This window comes from Setaria viridis, chromosome 9 (assembly GCF_005286985.2).
Source record: "Setaria viridis chromosome 9, Setaria_viridis_v4.0, whole genome shotgun sequence".
Classification (NCBI taxonomy): Eukaryota; Viridiplantae; Streptophyta; class Magnoliopsida; order Poales; family Poaceae; genus Setaria; species Setaria viridis.
The window spans coordinates 17,234,301-17,255,200 of record NC_048271.2 but is presented as its reverse complement, the minus strand read 5'-3'; the positions used below and the strand labels follow the sequence as shown (position 1 = coordinate 17,255,200).

The following is a 20,900-nucleotide window of genomic DNA, read 5'->3' as shown; positions in this document are numbered from 1 at the left end:
CCGTTCTTATCTATCGCTGTGAGCCCCTCTACTCCTTCCCATCGTGCGTTGCGTCAACGAGCATCTGCGTGGGGCATTTTTGCCAAAGATGACAGAATGATGATGCGAGGTGGAGGTGAAGGTGGAGGAGCCACAATTTCCGGGTCTTCCTCCCTAGTTGAAAAACGAAACGGCTTCTCAAGTGCTTCTCCTTGGGAGCTATTTTCTTTTTTTCCTCTTTGGCACAACTTCAGCAAAAATGGCTCCAAGAGCTATTTCTGGAGCCCTACCAAACCCGTCCTTAACCGGAATGCTAAAGAAAACTCTCTTGTTTCAAGTTCACCTTGACCTAACTGATTGCAGATAAAAAGGGTTTTCAAGATGACGGCATCTAAATCATGCACCTGAATCGTAATATTCGGCCATCCTATGCTACACTGACTGCCCACTAGATATTTAAACAAGAGGTGGTTAATGATTTCATCTTATGCATATAACTTGCATAGTTTTGATACAGGATGAAAGTTGCATGTTGATGCAGAGGTCGGCTAACACCGATGACTGGGTTGTGTTCACGTACCCAGCCCCGTAGCATATTAGCATATCTAAGGGGATAGGGGATATAGGGTTAAGGGGTTTTCATTAGGGGGGGGTCGAAGCTTCATGTTGACGTAGGGATTGGCTAACACCAATGACCCACGTCATAACCAAGTACCCAGCCAATAGTGGATCTATAGCGAATAAGGACTATGGGGGCTCAATCCCTCCTACTCAGTGGTGGAGCTTGGGCCAATTTGTAGAGAGGCGGCCTTAGTGTGTTTAGTGAGTTGCAGGGGTGGCCTTTGATAGGCTAAGTAAAAAAAACTGAAATCTTGCCATTTGCTAAGGGTCAATCTTTAGGATACAAAATTTCAGGAGGGGTCATGGCCTACTTTAGCCAAAACAATGCTCTGCCCCTGCTCCTACTACTTGCGAGATCATGGAGCACCACTCCCCCTCCCCTTTCACCCTCTCTAATTTGTAGCCAAAATGGATGAAGCTTCAATGGTTGACTTTGGAGGTAGAAGATGAAGAATTTTGGCCTTATACTATATGCGATAGCGAGTAGGCCGTCCAACAATTCCTACGTCAATGTGCACTCACTAGGATGCGGGTGGGTGGGCCAATAGCCGCAACAACATCTACAGGTGCGTAGGCAGCTACAAGTGTCGTATATACATCTATGGATCCACCAGAAGGTTTGGACAGTCCTAAATACAGAGTTGTGCACCAAGATGTGTCAGACATGGAGACTACGGTGCAGGACGGCTTGGTCTACGTGGAGGATAAGAATTAGTCGAGGGTTAGGAAACTACTCGTAGCAATTTAGAGTAGAACTCACTAGTTGAATCCGACTAGTATTCTTATAAACAACCGACATGTAACCCTACCCCAAGCAATATAAGGCGAGGTAGGGACCTCCTCCATGACAAGTTCAATCCAATACAATACAACCAACACACAGGACGTAGGGTATTACACAATTTAGCAGCCAAACCTGTCTAAATCGTGTGTTCGAGTTCACCTTCGAATCCCTGATCTCGGCGAGCCCCACGCACTAAACACTACCTCAGGTACCCCTCTCAGTATGTTGCCGGGTCTAAACACCGATAGCAAGTTTGCAATATGTAGAGACGCATATGACCAGCTAAAATCAACTCCAACAGATCTTTTAAACAAGCCCCTACTCTAAATTTGACGGATGGGAGCAAAAAATCCACTTCAACAAGCCCTATGCTTCGGCCACTAGAATAGAAAGGTCTCCAAATCCCCCCTGTGCACACCCCAAGCCTGGAGGTCTCTTGAGAACCCTCTATTCATGCCCCTCCCTCCCCCAATCCAACCTTCTTCCTCCTCCCTCCTTTCACAGCCTACTCATGTGCCAGGCCGTGCCATTCTACCACCTTCTCCTCCACCCCCTCCCCCTTCCCCTAAGCTCAATCCCAGCCTTAGTGACACCCACGAGCTCCTTCTCAATTGGTCCTCCTCTCATGCGCAGGCACCACAACCATCCGATCGATTCTACGTCCAATTCAACGAGGAGGTGGCGCTTGGGCCCAACCTCCTCTCCAGCTGTGGGTTCTGCCTGATTTTGTCGCCCTACCCGCCTCTACATCCCACGCCTGTGCCCAGAGTTTTGACCTCCAATGTAGTGGTTGCTCTTCCAATTAGCCCTCGCGGGTGAGAGATGCTGAGCGATTGCAAGGTGGAAAGCTCGATGATGGTTCTTGCACGAGCGTGATGGAGTAGTGCAAGAAAGAAGGAGGGAGAAGAGAGAGAAGATGGGAAGAGAAGTAAGCGGCCTGTATGTCACAAAGGAAAAAAATGCTAGAAACTTAGAAGTGGGTTTCACCTCTCAGAAGTAGGTGGTTTGTTTAGAGGGTATTGTTGAAGTTCAGAGAGAAAACAAGTCCGTGTAAAGTAGGAAGAGTCCTACTCAACATAATATATTAGTTGTTTAGAGGATATTACTCGAGTTGTAGGCGTACCATTCATCCCCTATCTTTTTTTCCTAGGTGGGTTTCACCTCTCAGAAGTAGGTGGTTTGTTTAGAGGGTATTGTTGAAGTTGAGAGAGAAAACAAATCCATGTAAAGTAGAAAGAGTCCTACTCAACATAATATATTAGTTGTTTAGAGGATATTACTCGAGTCGTAGGCATACCATTCATCCCCTATCTTTTTTTTCCTAGATCCTCCTTGTACCTAGCAATTTTTCTATCAGCTTGAACCCTAGTGAAAATTTGAGGAGATCTCGATGGCCTAGCCCAGGTAGCACTAGCGCAGCTACCACTAGTGAAAATTCGTAAGGTTCATTCAATATTTACAGCAATAGTGTGTGAGCTAACAAAAGACAATACTTTTGAGCACACTAGGGTGACAGTGAATAAAAAACATTTTGCAGTTCCTTTGCGGCATTGGTTTCTTGAAACCCTAGTACTTCCAATCGCCAATACATCCATGAAGAACTTCCCAATGTTTTCTAGCCACCACAATTCCAATTAATAATGTAATAGTTAGCTTTTCACAAGATGAACAACTGCCATTATAGTGAGGAATTGTAGGATGTAGGTACTACCATAAAAGCTCACTTTATCAATAAAAGTCATCATTTACTATATGATTGCGTTATCTACACAATTAATATTTCCAAAAGCTATGAATCTGCTCGCCGCAGCTTCGGCTGCAGGAGCTTGTTTGGATCGAGATCTGGCAGGCAACTTGCCAGCTAGGCAGCGATCTCAACCCCAGGCGACTAAAATTGGATGCCTGGAGCACTGCTTGAGCCACGCAGCTCCAACGAGGCCCAAAGCAAACAAGTCCTAGCTATGCTTGCACCTGCTCGGCCGCAGGCTTGCAACCCAAGGAGCTATAGCTGAAAAGGAGTAAATTTGTGCTGCTGTAAATGGGTTGTAGTTGTATTTGTTGCCGTAGATCATGCTTTATATATTTAGGGCATGTTTGTCAGACGTCCCAGGTACAGCTTTTAGACTGAATTTAGAGGAGCCTTGTCGAGATTGTATACTGATTCTAGAAAGTAATTATCTGAAATTGAGCTGAAAAATATCTTCTCCTTATTCACTTTTTTACAGAAAATCCTTTATCTATAAAGTTTATGATAAAGAATTAAAGAAAATAAATTTCAGTCACCAAACCATTTCTCTCAAAGAAACAACTTACGAAGAGAATCAGAATTTATCAAATTTGTGCTTAGCATCGTGGGTTTCTAAGACGTGTTTGGAAATGCTCCGCTGCGTAGTAACAACCCCGGCGTATACCAGCTTCGCCCGTTGTGATCGAACGGCTGTCCGCCTGTCCTCGTTCGGAACTACGCGACCGCGTGACGTGAGGACACAAGTTACGCAGTGCACAGGACTCCGGACACCGTCTCGGACCGTAAGCCTCCTCGGCTGCCTGCCAAACGTTGCACTATCAATGTCGCGTTGATGATCGATCGACGTATGGCCTGCATCATCGATCGCGGCCCTCAGTCAGAGGCTCAGACTAGAGCGTGCGCGCGCGCTCTCGGCTCGCGACGCCGGCCGGCCATGGCCACACCTGCAAGCAGCCTACAACGCGCGCACCGCGCCCAGAGCCGTTGGCTTCGCTCGGGGCGGTTCCAGTGAACCCGATAGATCACCGATCCCTGTTGGCCTGTTGCGCGCTGCTCGATCCCGTGACAACGAACGAAGGCGCAGCGCATAGGACCCCGCCCGGGTTCCAGAACCGTCTATACTCGCCACGTGCGTGGCGCGGCCGCCCCTCTCGCCGGCTGCCACGGCTGACAAGCTTCCAATTAACCTAGTACTAGCACCGGCAGTGGCCCAGCAGGCCGCAGGGAATCGATTTCCTGGCTACGAGGCGTGCAACGTGTAGAGCACAGCAGATCGCAATCTTCTCGCTGGTCCTATGTTTGCGCCTGTCACTTTGATCGGATAGTGAGTTGAGATGCGAGGGATCCCATCGCCGTCTCTCCTTCGTCTTCGTTCTTGAGTTCCAGTGGTGAGTGGTTCTGCCTGGATCACTGGTACAGTGGACTGTACAGTAGAGTATCCTTTTCATGCCTGTTTCTTCAAGGCTTCTCGAATCAAGGCGCCACCGTGGACATTGCTCGAGCCTAATTAATCCCGCGCGGATCGTCTGACTTCCCTTCAGGACCCTTCTGGATGCCATCCGTTGTCCATGGTCGAGCCTCCTCTGCAATAATGCGGAGGCACTAGCGGTCGCTGAATGTGGACCTGGTGGCACTTAGGGGCCCACGCGGCAGTGAGCTGAGTCCTTCTACGGTACTGCAGAGGAGGTAGTTCAGTGGTCCATCCAACACATGGAGTTGAAGCAGTCAGTTTTTTCAATGCCCAAACAATTAGCCCAACTGCTCATGTCAGCCCAAATAAGACCCAGTTCAGGAATAAGACAAGAAATAGCATGTAACAAAGACATTTTACTTAATAATTGAAGAATTACCTCTAAAAATAACTGAAGAATTAAACAAGCATTTTATTTTAATAGTTCCACGATTCAAATAACTAAAGTAACTTCTACTTAAAGCCACTAATGTATCAGATAAATTTGTGCAAATAAACTTGTGTTTTTTGGAATCTCAGCAAATACCACACAAGTTTTTTTTTTCACCGCAACGGAATCTCCAAAAAAAAAGTATCAGTTTAGAATAAACCAGTTGACGCGGTAATGGCCTTGATGGAAATAATTTTGATTATTTGGAATCATGGAACTGTGCAAAATAATTAAAGTGAAATACTTGTTTGATCCTGCAATTAAGTAAAATTTCTCTGTTAAATGCAATTTCTTGTCTCATTCTCGAATTGGATCTGATTGCATCAGCAACAGTTGGATGAACAATAAATGGCATCTAGGAGAGAGAAATTCACCGGTGACTTCCCTTCAACAAGTCAGAGAGTCCAAACCGTAATTAATCAAGTTGCTAGTACTAGCAACGCATTGTCCTAGAGATGAAGTCACGCTCTTTTAAGTGTCGTTAAGAAAAATTTTCTTTTCTTTTTACAAGCGGAGGCACTTTTAGGATTTCTTTGGAATGAAAGAATATCAAAATGTAGGAATAGAAAAAATATAGAAATAGAATTACATAACATTTGCAATCATATAAGATTTGATAATATAGGAAAGTTTGTAATAAAGTTTGTAATATAGTGTGTGGATGCAATATAGGAAAAATAAAGGAATGAGAAAAGAGAGATAGATATAAAGGAAAGTTTCCAGGAGGTTGGATCTCATGTTAATTTTTCTCTAAAATTTCTATGGATTCATGTATCCCATGAGAATCTTAAGGAATTATATAGGATGCAATTCGTTGTTCAAAGGGATACATAGGAAATTTTCCTACAGGATTAAAATCCTTCAAAATTCCTTTACTTTTTTTTTCTTGTCTAAATTTAAGTACTACCGTAATAACAGGATTAATTCCAGGCCATCCCTCATCCTCCCCATTCCTTTCTCCCATCCCGTTCTGAATCCACGTGGCCTCATAGAATTACCAAAGACCCGGCCCCACAGGCCACAAGCCCGCGGCACGCGTCCCCGACGATCCCGCCCGTCCACCCTCGCCGTCCTGCCCCCATCCGGACCTCACAGCCCCGCCACCACACACGTGTTGCGCTCCCCCTCGCTCACGCGCCCCGCTCGTGACCGTCTCCCTCCTCTCCTCCTCCTCCCCCGCCCTCGCCTCCTATTTGAACAGCACCACCTGCGACGCTTACCTCCATCGACCTCCACCCATTGAATTTTAATAAATTCTTGTTGGGATATATTCCCCCAATTCCCCTCCTCCTCCCAACAATCTGGTCGATCACTCCCGCGCCAAAACCAAAACAAAAAACAAAGCCGTTCCGAAATCCGATCCGATCCCACAACAAGAAAAGAAAAGAAAACCCAACACTTTCTCACTTCGATCGTCGTTTGGCAATCACCCAGATTGAAACCATGGCCTTCAACCTTGCTCAGAGCACCGCCGCCGCGGCGTCCGTCGCGCCCCGCACCCCTCGCCACGCGGCCGCGGCGCCCGCGTCCGTCTCCGTAAGGAAGGCGGGCGGCGCGCCGCCATCGTCGAGCGGCCTCAGGCTGCAGCGGCAGGCGTGCTGCGAGCCGTCGGTGGCGCCGGCGCGTCCGGTGGCGTGCCGCGCCGCGGCGGCGGCGGCCGAGCGCGCCTCGAGGAGGGCGGGCGTGCCTGTGTTCGTGATGATGCCGCTCGACACCGTCAAGAAGTGCGGCACCGCGCTGAACCGGCGCAAGGCGGTGCAGGCGAGCCTTGCGGCGCTCAAGAGCGCCGGCGTGGAGGGCGTCATGGTGGACGTGTGGTGGGGAATCGCCGAGAGCGACGGCCCCGGGAGGTACAACTTCGCGGGGTACGCGGAGCTCATGGAGATGGCGCGCAAGACGGGGCTCAAGGTCCAGGCCGTCATGTCCTTCCACCAGTGCGGCGGCAACGTCGGCGACTCCGTCAACATCCCGCTGCCGCGCTGGGCGCTGGAGGAGATGGAGAAGGACCAGGACCTCTGCTACACCGACCAGTGGGGCCGCCGCAACTTCGAGTACGTCTCGCTCGGATGCGACGCCATGCCCGTGCTCAAGGGCCGCACGCCCGTCGAGTGCTACACCGACTTCATGCGCGCCTTCCGTGACCACTTCGCCGACTACCTCGGCAACACCATCGTCGTACGTCGTGCTTCCTCTCCGTTCATCACCACAAACTGATTTCTATTCTGCTTTGGCCTTGCTTACCGGATCTTCATGGAAATTTAAAGGAAATCCAAGTCGGCATGGGCCCCGCCGGCGAGCTGCGCTACCCGTCCTACCCGGAGAGCAACGGCACCTGGAGGTTCCCCGGCATCGGCGCCTTCCAATGCAACGACAGGGTATGGTTTTCAGATGATTGACACGTCGGATTCGCAACCAAAATGAAAAAAGAATTTCTGACACGGATGATGTTTGGCGTGTGCAGTACATGCTTAGCAGCCTGAAGGCGGCAGCGGAGGCGGCCGGCAAGCCGGAGTGGGGCCACGGCGGGCCGACGGACGCCGGCAGCTACAACAACTGGCCGGAGGACACCATCTTCTTCCGCCGGGAGAACGGCGGGTGGAGCACCGAGTACGGCGACTTCTTCCTGTCGTGGTACTCGCAGATGCTCATGGAGCACGGCGACCGCATCCTCACCGGCGCGTCGTCCGTGTTCTCCGCCTCCCCCGTCGTGGTCTCCGTGAAGGTCGCCGGCATCCACTGGCACTACGGCACCCGGTCGCACGCGCCGGAGCTCACCGCGGGGTACTACAACACCCGGCACCACGACGGGTACCTCCCCGTGGCGCGGCTGCTGGCCCGCCATGGCGCCGTGCTCAACTTCACCTGCGTCGAGATGCGGGACCACGAGCAGCCGCAGGACGCGCAGTGCATGCCCGAGGCGCTGGTGCGGCAGGTGGGCGCGGCGGCGCGCGCCGCCGGCGTGGGCCTGGCGGGCGAGAACGCGCTGCCACGGTACGACGGCGCGGCGCACGACCAGGTGGTGTCCACGGCCGCCGAGCGCGCCGCCGAGGACCGGATGGTGGCGTTCACGTACCTGCGCATGGGCGCCGACCTCTTCCACCCGGACAACTGGCACCGGTTCGCCGCCTTCGTGCGCCGCATGGACGGCGCCGGGTCGTGCCGGGAGGCCGCGGAGCGGGAGGCGCGAAGCGTCGCGCAGGCCACCGGCTCGCTGGTGCACGAGGCCGCCGTCGCGCTGCGGAGCTGACCTGAGGTTTCCCATCGCTTTGTGTAGGGGTTTTCTTTGGGAGGGAGGGTGCTCGGAGGTCGACGGCGAGCGATCTCTCGGGGCACGGTTACGCGTAGACGAGATTGTGACCAAGGCGGGAGGGAAAGGGAGGGGAGGACAAAAAAAAAATGGTGTTTTTTTTGTCACGTTCTCAGGCTCCGACGATCGTCGCCGGGGCTTGTTCGGGGAATATATCCAGAAGTTCCTGCAGAAATCCGCAGAAAACGCTGTGTTCTTGCACTGGCTGATTCGGTGCTGCTTCCAGTCTTCTTTCTCCTCTCATCTGCTCTGCTCTGCGCTGTTGCTTGGCCGGCCGGTAGGCTGCTAGAGGTCGACGGCCCGTGTTTGAGCCGGCCGCAACATTTTTATGGATGTCTGTAAATCACTATTGCAATAGAAGTCATATTGCATTCATTCCATTGGAGTCTCTAATAGCACTAGTAAAATTGTCCATGAAGAAACAATGCGGAAGTCTCTAATATTGGGCTCAGAGCCTCAGAATGCGGTGGTATGTTCTTCATGGAGCAACGCTGCAACGGCAACCAGGAATACAGTACCACGGCACCTACAAGAACCAAATATATTTTTTTGACGAAAAGGACCAAATATATTATCTTCGTCGAGAAAGTTAACTACTTAGGTCGTGTTATAAATGCAGGAACTGAACTTTGATCGGAGATGCTAAATGGTAGCTGCGGCCAAATTGGCTCACTTTGCCATTTTGGTACTCATGTAAGCGGCTGTTTGATACAAAGTCTCCTATAAACTCGCGTCAAGCTTACACACTACTTGCAGCTTCAAAAATCTAGAGCATTTGAAATTTGTTTGGCCCATATCATGCTCCATCTTTGCTTTAGTTCTCGGCGCATTGTGAGAGGGCAACCAAACCCGTAAGCAAGCTAGATAGAGATCACTTGGAACATGATTCTGCTCAAGTGCTTATCAGCGAGGTTGAGAATACACTCGTTGGTTGCCCGCAAAAACACATGATGAGATTGTAAAAACGATGACCGCGATAGTTAGTGTAAATATGTACCAAGTCTTTATTTTATATTTTATTTAGCCTGAATCTACTTTGATCTGAGTTATATCACTTGCACAGTTGCACTAATCACTGGATATGATCATGTCCTATCTTGCTATCTGAAACTACCCAAGATTTTCCTAATCACTGAATATGATCACGTCCTATCTTGCTATACGAACCTACCCCTAATCACGCAATTTGATCATGTCCTATCTTGCTATACCAACCTAAATAATATTTTCCTAACACGAAATGCTATTTGGGACGCACAGAATTGCAGAGTGATTCCTTGGGTAAAGTTAAACACATCCATACGTTAGGAGACAATTACGTCATATCATCGACAATCATCCATACTTCGACGCTATGGGTAACTACAAAACCATAAATGGGTACTAACACAACCATAGTCAGTCAGGAGGCGTTTGGTTCCCTTTACTTATTTTTAAGTAAGTGTCACATCATGTTTAGATACTAATTAGAAGTATTAAACGTAGGCTATTTACAAAACTTATTACATAAGTAGAGGCTAAACAGCGAGACGAACCTATTAAGCCTAATTAATCCATCATTAGCAAATGTTTACTGTAGCAACACATTATCAAATCATGGACTAATTAGGCTTAATAGATTCGTCTCGCCGTTTAGCCTCCACTTATGTAATGGATTTTGTAAATAGTCTACGTTTAATAATCCTAATTAGTATCTAAACATTTGATGTGACGGGTGCTTAAAAATAAGCAAACGAACCAAACCAGGCCTCAGTTAGCTTGCAGCACTCGGACATACACAAGAACAAACAAATAGTCTGTTGACGAGGAAACAAGAATGGAGAACACTATGGATCCAGATGCAAGCGACTATCATGATCCAACAGACATGAGTGCTCATAACAATGGATCATTACTGCAAAACAGCACCTTCTCCAAGAGGCAGTGGTTCAGGAAAGCACATCTTCATTCTCAGAAGCAAAGATAACAGTATTGAGCGTTCTGATGAACTCAGGTTTGCACCTAGAATGGAAAATCTTTCAACAGGAACAGACAGAATAGGTCCAGACTACTGCTCGGAGCGAGCAAAATTGTACGCACTAGAGTAACACAGATATAGAACTGATAGTGCAGGTAGATAGGCCAACCAAACAACCTAGTAACCACCTTTGAGATCATTGACCACGTCGTACGGGATGGGGGTGACAGTCTCGATGGTAGCACCCTCGACCATGAAGCCAGGCTTGGGACCCAACGGCTGCCTCTTGGTGCTGATGACCTCACCACGCACCTTGGCGTCTGCCTTCAGCTGGTCATTCTTAGCCTTCCTCAGGCGGAACTCCTCAGTGCAGCGGGACGGCTGGACATGCTCCACACGGACATGGATACGCTTCCTGATGATGCGGCCATTAACCTGAAAATGCAGCAATTTATCAGAAGAATGTATACATAGATTCAGCCTGATAATTGCTGAGTTAACTAGGCACACAAACCAATACTACAAATGTTGCTGAGGTAATGCATAAGTGTCCCAAGTGTTGGAAGGGGTTAATCAGGAACAATTGTGATTATGCAACAATCAACCAATTAATACCTTCAGCTGATCAGATTTGACCAGATGAACATTGTGTTCACAAGACAAATGCACACAAATTATCATAGAAGTATTTTGATCCATTGCCATGTGGAAGCAAAAGAAACTCTTGGCATAGAAGTGGAAAAAACACTCGAACTTGGTAATTTGTAAAAACATATTGATCCATACAGTGCATGAAAACTTCCATCACAACAATAGAGAACTACCTACAACAAAGCTGTAACATCCTAGTTGAAACATCATACATTTAGGCAAACTAGAATCACATTGAACCTGCACACATAATCCAACATACATAAAGTAACTAGAATCAGCACGTTACCACATAATACCAGTACCAGACCATACTAAGCGGACTTAATCAAACAGATCTGCGCACAGCCTTTAAAAGAAATGGGTCTAGGCGTCTAGCTGCCCATTTCAGCAACTACAACCAAATGGCACACTGAACCAATCAATGAAATGCACAAATTCTACAAATGTAAATCTACAACATACCACCACAACCTTATCTCCATTCTAAATCATACAGAACTTTCCGATTCCTAAATGGTAACGACAAAAGGCAAAAGCCCAACAGAATCAGATGAGCAGCTGCGGTGCCGCCCAATCACCCCAGTAGCGAGCGAGCGAGCGAAAAGGGGATCTGCGTCGTATACCTGCTTGTTGATCTCGACGCCGATGGCGCGCTTGGTGACGTTCCAGACGCGGCCGGTGCGGCCGTGGTAGAACTTGTGCGGCATCCCCTTGTGGACGGCGCCGTTCACCTTGACGTCGACGTAGTCGCCGATCTTGTAGGTGCGGAGGTAGGTGGTGAGCGGGATGTACCCCTTCTTGCGGAAGGGGCGCGCGAAGAGGTCGCGCGTCCGCGAGCGCAGCCCGTGGCCGGCCGGCATCCTGGCTGCTCCTGCTTGCTTCGCGCGGCGGCGGCGGTGGCGGCGGCGGGAGAGGGTGGGAGGCGGGCGCTTAGGGTTTGCGAGGGTTTGGGGGTGGTGACGGTTTTATAGGTGGGGTGGGACTGGGAATGGCTCCGGGCTGGATGCGGTTCTGGTGTTGGGCTGGGCTAGTTTGAGTGGGCTACCTGTGGCACGTGTTGGACTTTGTGGTACGAACAGGCTCGTGTTGGGCCGTATAGTTGAGCCATTTACGTACCCATGCTGCACTTGTTTGTGTAATCCTGAAATCCTGATTCCTCTGATTGCTTTGCACAATCCATATGATTCTGAGCCGTTCTCGATACCAACGATTTTTCTCTCGGACCTATAGAAATTCACAGAAAACTCTATGCATGGTAGCTCGACCCCGTACACGATTTCGGGAAGAACTACGCGTCGGACGAAATGACGTTTGCCGAGCTTTCACGACTCACCCACGAGACCGCTCCCCGCCGAGCGGCGATCCCTTGGACGCGCACGGCTGCCGGCGTCTAGCATGAGGTCAGTTTCAATTGAGATTTTTGCGAGAGTTTCATGAACATTAACTTCTATATCACATCATCAAAATTGCTGACATCGACTCGGTACGAGAGGAGAGATGGAGACTTTCGTAATTTTAATACATGAGAGCCACCGCTCGACGACCCACCCCATCCGATCCAGCAACGCGGACCACTCGGCGGCGGCCGGCGCCCAACACAAACCAAAAGGGGCCTGCTCCTCCTCCTTTCTCGGCCGCTCCACTCCCACTCCCACCAGCAGCATTCCAAGCAAACTTTGCAATTGCCGAGCTCCGCCCGCTCAGGTCTCCAACGTACCATCGCCGGCCGGGGCGCCGGGCGGCCACCGCCATGCCGCTCCTTCTCCCCAACCCGCGCTCGCCGCCGCCGTCGCCACTCCGAGTCCTTTCCTCCTCCGCCGCGGCGCTCGGGGGCTTCCTCCTCCGCTCCGGGCATCGTGCTGGCGCGCGCCGGCTCCACGCCGCCCTCGCCGGAGACAACCGCGTCGTGGTGCGTACGCCGCTCGGCGACACCTCTGCCTCCTCTGGCTCCGAACCTCTGACACTCGCCGGCTGATCGGCGGCTTCTCTCCTCTTCTTTCTTGGCTGCAGCTGGGGTGCGGGCTGGTGACGCTGGACTACCTCGCCACGGTGGACGCGTACCCGCGGCCCGACGACAAGATCCGCACCGGGGAGCTGCAGGTGAGCTCATCGCCAGTCATCGATCGTCGGCCTCTGATCAACATCGTGCTTTCTTTGGCAATGCCGTCGTGCTGCAGAAATCCGGCGGAGGGAACGCCGGGAACGCGTTGACGGCCGCGGCTCGCCTCGGCCTGAACACGAGGGTGATCTCCAAGGTAAACTGCTCCGCTCTACTTCCACCACCTGCTATGCTTGTTACCAAGCACGTACACTCTGCCGGAACACTCACAGTTATTACAGGGAGGAATGAATTCACTCGATGATTCACCCTCATTTGTTTTTATCAGGTGGCCAATGACGAAACCGGAGGAACTGTTCTTTCAGAACTCAAGGAAACTGGGATTGACACATCTCATGTCATAGTAAGGACTAAGGACGAGCTTGCACAACTTTGTTCATCAATTGTCGGTAGTCGTGATGCTATCTGCAAGGAACAATTGCTCTGTATCCATTTCCTAGTAACAAGTAACAACAGGTCAACAGCTGAAACGGATAATTTTCTTCCATGCATGTTCCTAATATCTCTCGTCATGCGACAATCACACTCGCAGATTTCTGATGGTGGGAACACAACATTTGTCTACATCATTATTGATAAGCAAACGTAAGAATATTCATCCTACTGGTTGCTGGTTCAGTTTTTCTACGTGGCTTCATTTAAACTTACGTTTATTTGCCCATTGGCACTCTCATTCAACTTTTGAAACATCGCCTTGTGGCATCGTCATAAACAAGTTACCATGCACATGTCCGTAGTATAACAACACTTTGCTTTTGTAGGAAAACTCGTACATGTATACTCACACCGGGCGATCCTCCAATGGTTCCTAGTGACTTGCCGATGTCAAGTTTATCAGCTGCATTGCAAGATGTAAGCTTGTTATATCTAGATGGATATTCACCAGAAATGGCACTGGCTGTTGCTAAGCAGGTAAAAACCTCATTTGATGCAACACCATTTCACTGAAAAATCATATCATGCTCTGTGTAACTAATAAATACATACAGTACAGTCATACTAAAATAGGCATTTCTGGCATAAAACTCTGTCTGAAAATAACATGCGCGCTACAGAAGCGATGCGAAAACCCTGCTGAAAATTGATATCTTAATTAGTTGCTTGATATAAACCAGAAATATACAGGCTGATCAGATGAATATTCCAATATTGGTTGATGCCGAGCAAGAGAGAACAAAGGAAGAATTAGAAGGTTTGCTCATTCTAGCAAGCTACATCGTCTGTTCGGGGAAATTTCCAAAGGTACTAATTCATGCTATATTTCATTTCAAAAGACACGAAGATTCTCGGCTTAGATAATTAATTAGATTGTATGTTTTGGTACCTTTGCATTAAATTGTTTGCTGACATACTAATGACAGTGATTTTCTTATTTTTACAGAACTGGACCTCAATCCCATCCTTACCCTGTGCCCTGCTTGAGATCCTTCTGCAATACCCTCGTGCGAAATTTGTCATTGCAACCCTCGGAGAAAAAGGTTGCATGATGCTTGAGAGGAGTGAAGCTGGTTAGTTCAGATGTTTTCAGGACAAGTCAAAGTAATGTAGATGCTGCCTTTTGTAAATTGAATGTTAATTTATTTACTTGTAATCTTAAATAGGTGACGATTCCGTTGTAGATGCAGCAGATATAGAGGCTGTTGCCGACTCCTTGAGGTTGGAACTGCACAAAGATGGCATCTTCCCGACTTGTGTAGCATCCAAGGTCTGAGGGTGTTTCTGTTTTATTTTAAATTTTATTTAGATTGTCGGTGTTATCAAATGCAATCTCTTATAGTGTTTTCACCTTTCTTTTGTTTAACCATGTTTTTATAGTCCTTGAGGCTTTCTGCAAGAGGGCAAGGTACAGTATCTGGACGGCTGCTGATAGGAACAGCAGAGGTTATCCCTGCTTCAGAGCTTGCTGACACCACTGGCTGTGGGGATGCATTCATAGGAGCAGTGCTTCACGGTGAGGAAATCAACCTATTCTCCCAGTGTCCCTAGCTATTTTGGAGCTCTTTTATTGCTGAATGAGTACCGAAAAAAATCCACGAGAAACCAGTTTGTCGCCTTTCCAGAGTACCGTGTTTGTGTGACGTGATACCGCTTCTCTTTGTCCGTCCTGCACAGCTCTGTCAACAGAGATTCCTACCGAGAAGATGCTCCCGTTTGCTTCTCAAGTGGTAAGCCAATTTCCCCTTGGCATGGAAATTCAGCAAACGACGGTCGGCTGATCCTGATTCTGATTGAGATGTTCACGTTGCTGCAGGCAGGCATCAAATGCCGAGCGATCGGCGCGCGGGCCGGCCTGCCGTGGCGGTCCGACCAACGGCTGGCCAAGTACCTGTGATACACGGCGTGTCGAGATGGCGCGAGAAGAATCAGACATTGTCGTGAGCATCAGCGACACGCACGCCTCACTTGGACTTGATCATAGCTCATAGAGTGGTACAGTAGACAGTACTATACAGTGGTATAGCCGATAGAAGTACGCTGTTTCGTTGGACAAAGCAATTTAAGCCCGGACGAGAAGACTGATTTGGAGGAATTTCAGCGTGACTGGACCGTCATTCAGATTTGATCACTGTTCTCCTGATGAACGGCTCTCTCGACGACACTGACTGTAAAAGTTGAGCCGCTCTGCGTATTAATATAGGGTGGAAATCTCCACCGTGGATTACTAACGAGTTTAAACCACCTGGCCGATCCTCCTATTTACATGGATACGGACTCTATCTCCTACGGCTAATCAGCTCTAGGTAGTTTAAACTCGTAGATAGATTACATTTGAATCCGTTACAAATATATCTTCTAATACTGACATCATGGAAACGCAGCGCTCAACATCCAGACAAACACCATGCGTAACAAACTGCTCCTACATGCTTTGGAACTCGAAGATTTATCTAAACATTTGCAGAAAATTCCACCGTGTTAACGCAGTTACGTGATCACGTCGCGCCGGACGGCTCCTTGTCGCAATCCTGATGTTCGCCGAGCTTTCGGATCACGAGCCCAGACGACTCCTCCGAGGAGCGAGAATTTCTCGACGCGCGGCGCTCACAGCATGACTGCACGACAGCGCGCGAGAGGGCGGTCGGCGCCAGCAGACGAACTCCTCCCATCATTGCTCGGTCGCTCCCACCAACTGCGCCGCTATCCGTCCTCGCAGGGGCGCAGGGCTGTGTACCAATGCCACCATGCCGCTGCTCCCCTGCTCCTGCTCGCCGCCACCAGCGCCCCCTCTCCGGCCGCACTCCTCCGCCGTGCCCAGCCGCCATGGGTTCCTCAGCTCCACGCCTCCCAGCCTGGGCCTGGGCCTCCGCGTCGCCTCGGGGTCGGGGCGCCGCCGACTCCCCGCCGTCCTCTCTGCGAACGACCGCGTCGTGGTTCGTTGGACCCCCCTCCCCGCGCCGCCAGACTATCCCTCAGCAACGAGGCTCATCTCCAAGGTACTCTGCTTCCACCAATTAGACTTTACAGAGTCATTCAGTCACAGGGTATAATTTACCTACTCATCTTCTGTTGGTATGCATTTCACCCAGCCTATGTGTTTTCTTCAGGTGGCCGACGATGGATTTGAGCATCTTTGACTCTTTGTTGATCAAATGAAACGAGTCAGATCGCGAAAAGGAAAAGTACCCATCTGATACCATTTTCTTTTAACAAACAGTCAAGCTGGCAATATCCCTTGTTTCAGTACTAATACTAATCATGGCAACTACTTCCTGCTTACTGAAATATTGGATGATGGCTTTCACTATTAAGATGACAATGACATAGATGATTACATCTTTCCCGTAAAAGGGATTAGAAGAATACGTAGTTTGTTCTTGTGTTCAAGGATGGACTTGTAGAGCTTCTGGTTCAATATACGTGAAATATCTGAATTTTCTTCCTCCTCTATCTCATATTCTTTTTGTGCTTGCAGATTTCTGATGGTGTGTGCACGACATTTACTTTTGTCATTGTTGACAACAAAACGTAAGAATACTTCTCTTTGTCATTACTTGCAAATTATCTTTATGCGGCCACAAAGGTAAGTGAGACAATTAAAAATGGCCTCCTTGTTTCTGTCCTCTCTGAAGGTTCATGTGGAGTATAGCCAAATTTCTCAAATAAAAGTTTGGTAACAGATTTCCCGAACAATTTATTAGGCCTATTCATCTGAATGTAACAATAACTATCTTATTATATACAGAACCTAGCGTAGTCATCAATCTTTCAGTTATCTATGCATTTAATCCATTCCATGTAGCGTCTTCACAATGTTAGTTCTGTTTTTATCAGAGATTTCAACACCATAGTTCATAGTTCATGAGTTTCAAACTGAAACTATTGATTTTATTTGAGCATAGCATTATTGATTTATTTGGCCATTCTTATATTACAAAATCTCTTTATGACATCAAAAACATATCTTCATGAATAACTCTTTGCGCTTGCAGGAAAACTTCTACATGTAAACCTGTTATTTCTAGATGGATATTGGCACGATATGGCATTGGCTATTGCTAAGCGGGTAAGCTACTGTTTATTGTGTTGCCACATCAATTCATTGATACACCATACAATGCTAATGTTTTTCTAGGTTGTCTCGATTGTTCAGTATAGAGTCCTATTGGGCATATACTGTTGGGTTGAACTGTCAGGGTGCTTGGTTGGGTTGGATAGAATAGGCATAGTTTGGTCTGTAAACCTAGTACTTGCAAATATATGCTGAAGAAGAAAGAGGCACAGAGAGAGAGAGGGAGAGCTATGTAGACTTGTAGAGTAAATCGTATAACTTCCTGCCTAATTTTACCATCCCACCTCTCTAATTATAATAAACAGTGCTTCTAACATTTGGCTAATATATACTTTGATACCAAACTAATATAAGTTTCGCAGAATTACTCTGTTACACAAGTGAACCTTCCAAACACTACAAATCATATTTTAATTTGTTGCTTGATATAAACCAGAAATGTACAGGCTGATGAGATGAATATTCCAATTTTGGTTGATGTGGATCCAGAAAGAACAAAGGCAGAACTGGAAGATCTCAATCTAGCGAGCTGCACTGTTTGCTTGGGGAAATTTCCAAAGGTAATATTGTGAGGTCAGAATAAATTTCAAAAGACATGAATATCCTTGTTTAAATTGGATTTTAGTGCGGCTGCATTAGTTTTTGCCCACATGCTAATTAAAGTGACTTTCCTATTTTAGGAAGTGAACATCAACCTCATCTGTACCATGCGCACTACTAGAGACCCTTCTCCAATTTCCTCGTGCAAAATTTGTAATTTTAACCCTTGGGGTAATTGGCTGCACAATGCTTGAGAGGAGCGAAGGTGGTCAATATTGGTTTTCCCAGGATGAATTTAACAACAGCTAGGATCCAGTAATGGGCACATGTTCGCTTTGAGACTTCAATTTATTTACCTGATGTTGTATATTAAATAGGCGATGATTCTGGAATAGATGCATCAGATATAGAAAAGGTTGCAGAGTCCCTAAAGCTGGAAGTACAAAAAGAGATGGCATCCTGCTGACTTGTCTGTTTTTCAAGGTATAAGAATGCTTCTGTTTTTCAGATTATTGACTCATCCAAACTGCGATAAATTGCCCCGGCACCTCTTTTACTCTTTTCTCTTTTCTATTTTGCTCAAATTCTAGTTCTTGAGTTTTTCTGCAAGAGGGCTTGGGACAGTATTCGGAAGACTTCTGATAGGAACAGCAGAGACCATTCCGCTTCAGAGCTTGTTGATACTACTGGTTGTGGGGATGCATTCATAGGAGTAGTACTTCACGGTGAGGAATTGCAGCTCCCTCAAGAATGCCTTTCTATCTTGAACCTTTTCTGCATTATGTCTATCCTTCTTAGCTTACAAAATACCAAAACCGTTTTGCTTCTGCTGGAATTGCTAGGTTTGATTGATACTAAGAGTATGTGTCCTACATGATTTATGCGCATACATATCCAACAATCACTTATGACTGTATCACCTTTTAAACCATCCGATATAATAATTCTTTTTACCTTTGTGAGGTCACCTTTCTGCTGTTCATCCTCCACAGGGCTATCCTCAGCTTTACTCACAGTTGCTGCTGGCCCTGGTTGAGCTGATCATGCTGTCCTTCTGTTCATGTTTCAGGCGGGCATCAACCATCGGTGCTGGGCTGGTCTACCTCTACCCTGGCTGTCTGATCCATGCCTTGCCAAGTTTCTGTGCTAGACAGGAGTCGTCAGAATCGTGCCATTTGTGTTGTCAGTTATAGAAAAATGACCCGGAATAGAAGAACCGCCGCCTTGTTCATAAGTCCACAGGTTGATACATGGTGACTGGTGAGCTACAGTATCATTCAGCACAAGAAATTGGAAGTTTCTCCCTCTTTTTTTATTTGATTTTTGGCCACTTGAATATGTGTTTCTAGAAGTACTGTTTGGTTGAATAAAATAGACCAGGGCAAACCCTCTGAAATTCGGAGGTGCAGAACAGGTGAATTTGTGAGTTGAGTTGAACTGCTATTTAAAAATTCAGAACTGGTCACCATCAAGGACGGTGGTTGCAAAAGGAGACCGTAGCAGCCTCCGAATTTTGAACTTTTTTTTTTGATAAAGAGAATTGTGAACTTGTATGTGGTCAACACTTGGGGTTGTATTGCTGGGCCCAATCCGATGTCGCCACGTCGTGGACCGGGCGCTTGGGTCAACGCGACGGACAAGCGACCCCGCCGGCGCCCGCCGCCGACGTGACGAGGTGCGGTGCACGGCGGCGGCAAGTCGTGGAATGTGCGTGGGCTTGGGGAGAGCCCAACTCCAAATCAGCTTGCAAGTTGCAACTTCCCCTCTTCTGCCGTCATGTTGACATAAACCAAACCGAACCCAACTGAATCGGATCGCAGCACTGCAGCGAGAACGGCTTCGTTCCGCCTCGTCTGATTGCTTCTCTGCAGTGTCGATGGCTTCGAGCTCCGGCTCGGCAGCGCTAGGCGCGGACGCCGTCGACGCGCGCCGCCATGGTCACGGTCACCGTCGAGCGGAGGCCACCACCGGCTTGCCTGAAGGAGCTCGGCGTTAGGTCCTTGCCCAAGTGAGTAAGGGCCAGCCAGTTTGGTTGGACTCCTTGCTCACCGGTTACAGTAGCAAGCTGGAGTTGAAGGAGTCACAATTTCTAGCTCCTCCGGCGGCTGTGAGGGGAGGGAGGGGGGAGAGCGTACCTGTTCCGATGAATAGTGCTTCTACGTTAACGCGTTAGGTGGGTGTCAAGAGGAACCGAAGCTGCTGAGAGAACACGCCCTGAGACGGCACGATAACGCTGTTAGGAAACACGTGACGTCACCTGCGGTTGTTGGAACACGTTGCAGGTGGGGCGGTGAGCTACGGCGCGCGGCAGACGTGCTACGTCGTGAGGGGGAGGGTGAGCGCCACCGTGGAGGGCTCGCCGGACGGCGCCGTCCAGTTCGGCGCCGGTGACCTCGTCCGTCTTCTCCAGGGGGACGCGGTGCACCTGGCACATCGTCTCCGCCGTCGACATGCACTACGCCTTCGATCCATCCTGATTCCAGACAGTGACAGGAAGGAACCAAGGGCTTGCTCTATGCACACAGACTGAAATGTGAAAAACTGTAAAACTGAAGAACAGAACAAGTGCTGTTGATAAAGGATCAGCAAAACCAAGCATTTGCGTCTAATTCCAGCTCCTGGGCCCTGCATATCCAACTCAACTCTCTGTACCTGGATATATCATCCACCAGCAAAGGGATTGATATCCAACTCACCCATTTTGTACCTGAAAAGTTCATTCAGATTATAAGGAGGTAGCTACGGTTGAGGGTACTACCTCGAACACATTTTGGCAACAGA

At 48.4% G+C, this 20,900-nt stretch overlaps 3 protein-coding genes across 3 annotated transcripts; 2 read left to right on the top strand and 1 right to left on the bottom strand.

Moving 5' to 3' along the window:
- Positions 1-6,271: 6,271 nt before the first annotated feature.
- On the top strand, positions 6,272-9,415 carry LOC117840865 (beta-amylase 1, chloroplastic). The gene is made up of 3 exons (XM_034721400.2): positions 6,272-7,207; positions 7,297-7,407; positions 7,494-9,415. Exons 1-3 carry the CDS (start codon positions 6,476-6,478, stop codon positions 8,277-8,279), a joined length of 1,629 nt encoding a protein of 542 aa, XP_034577291.1. The 5' UTR covers positions 6,272-6,475; the 3' UTR covers positions 8,280-9,415.
- An 851-nt stretch (positions 9,416-10,266) lies between these two features.
- LOC117840867 (large ribosomal subunit protein eL21x/eL21w) lies at positions 10,267-11,883 on the bottom strand. The gene is made up of 2 exons (XM_034721403.2): positions 11,574-11,883; positions 10,267-10,731 (listed from the first exon to the last, which is right to left on the bottom strand). The coding sequence occupies exons 1-2, from the start codon at positions 11,808-11,810 to the stop codon at positions 10,474-10,476; spliced, it is 495 nt and encodes a 164-aa protein (XP_034577294.1). The 5' UTR covers positions 11,811-11,883; the 3' UTR covers positions 10,267-10,473.
- An 817-nt stretch (positions 11,884-12,700) lies between these two features.
- Positions 12,701-15,748, top strand: LOC117840866 (uncharacterized). Its single transcript, XM_072290440.1, has 12 exons — positions 12,701-12,859; positions 12,961-13,050; positions 13,128-13,205; positions 13,338-13,412; positions 13,602-13,654; positions 13,831-13,981; positions 14,195-14,311; positions 14,451-14,577; positions 14,671-14,774; positions 14,885-15,020; positions 15,182-15,234; positions 15,321-15,748. Exons 1-12 carry the CDS (start codon positions 12,701-12,703, stop codon positions 15,399-15,401), a joined length of 1,224 nt encoding a protein of 407 aa, XP_072146541.1. The 3' UTR covers positions 15,402-15,748.
- Positions 15,749-20,900: the final 5,152 nt, after the last annotated feature.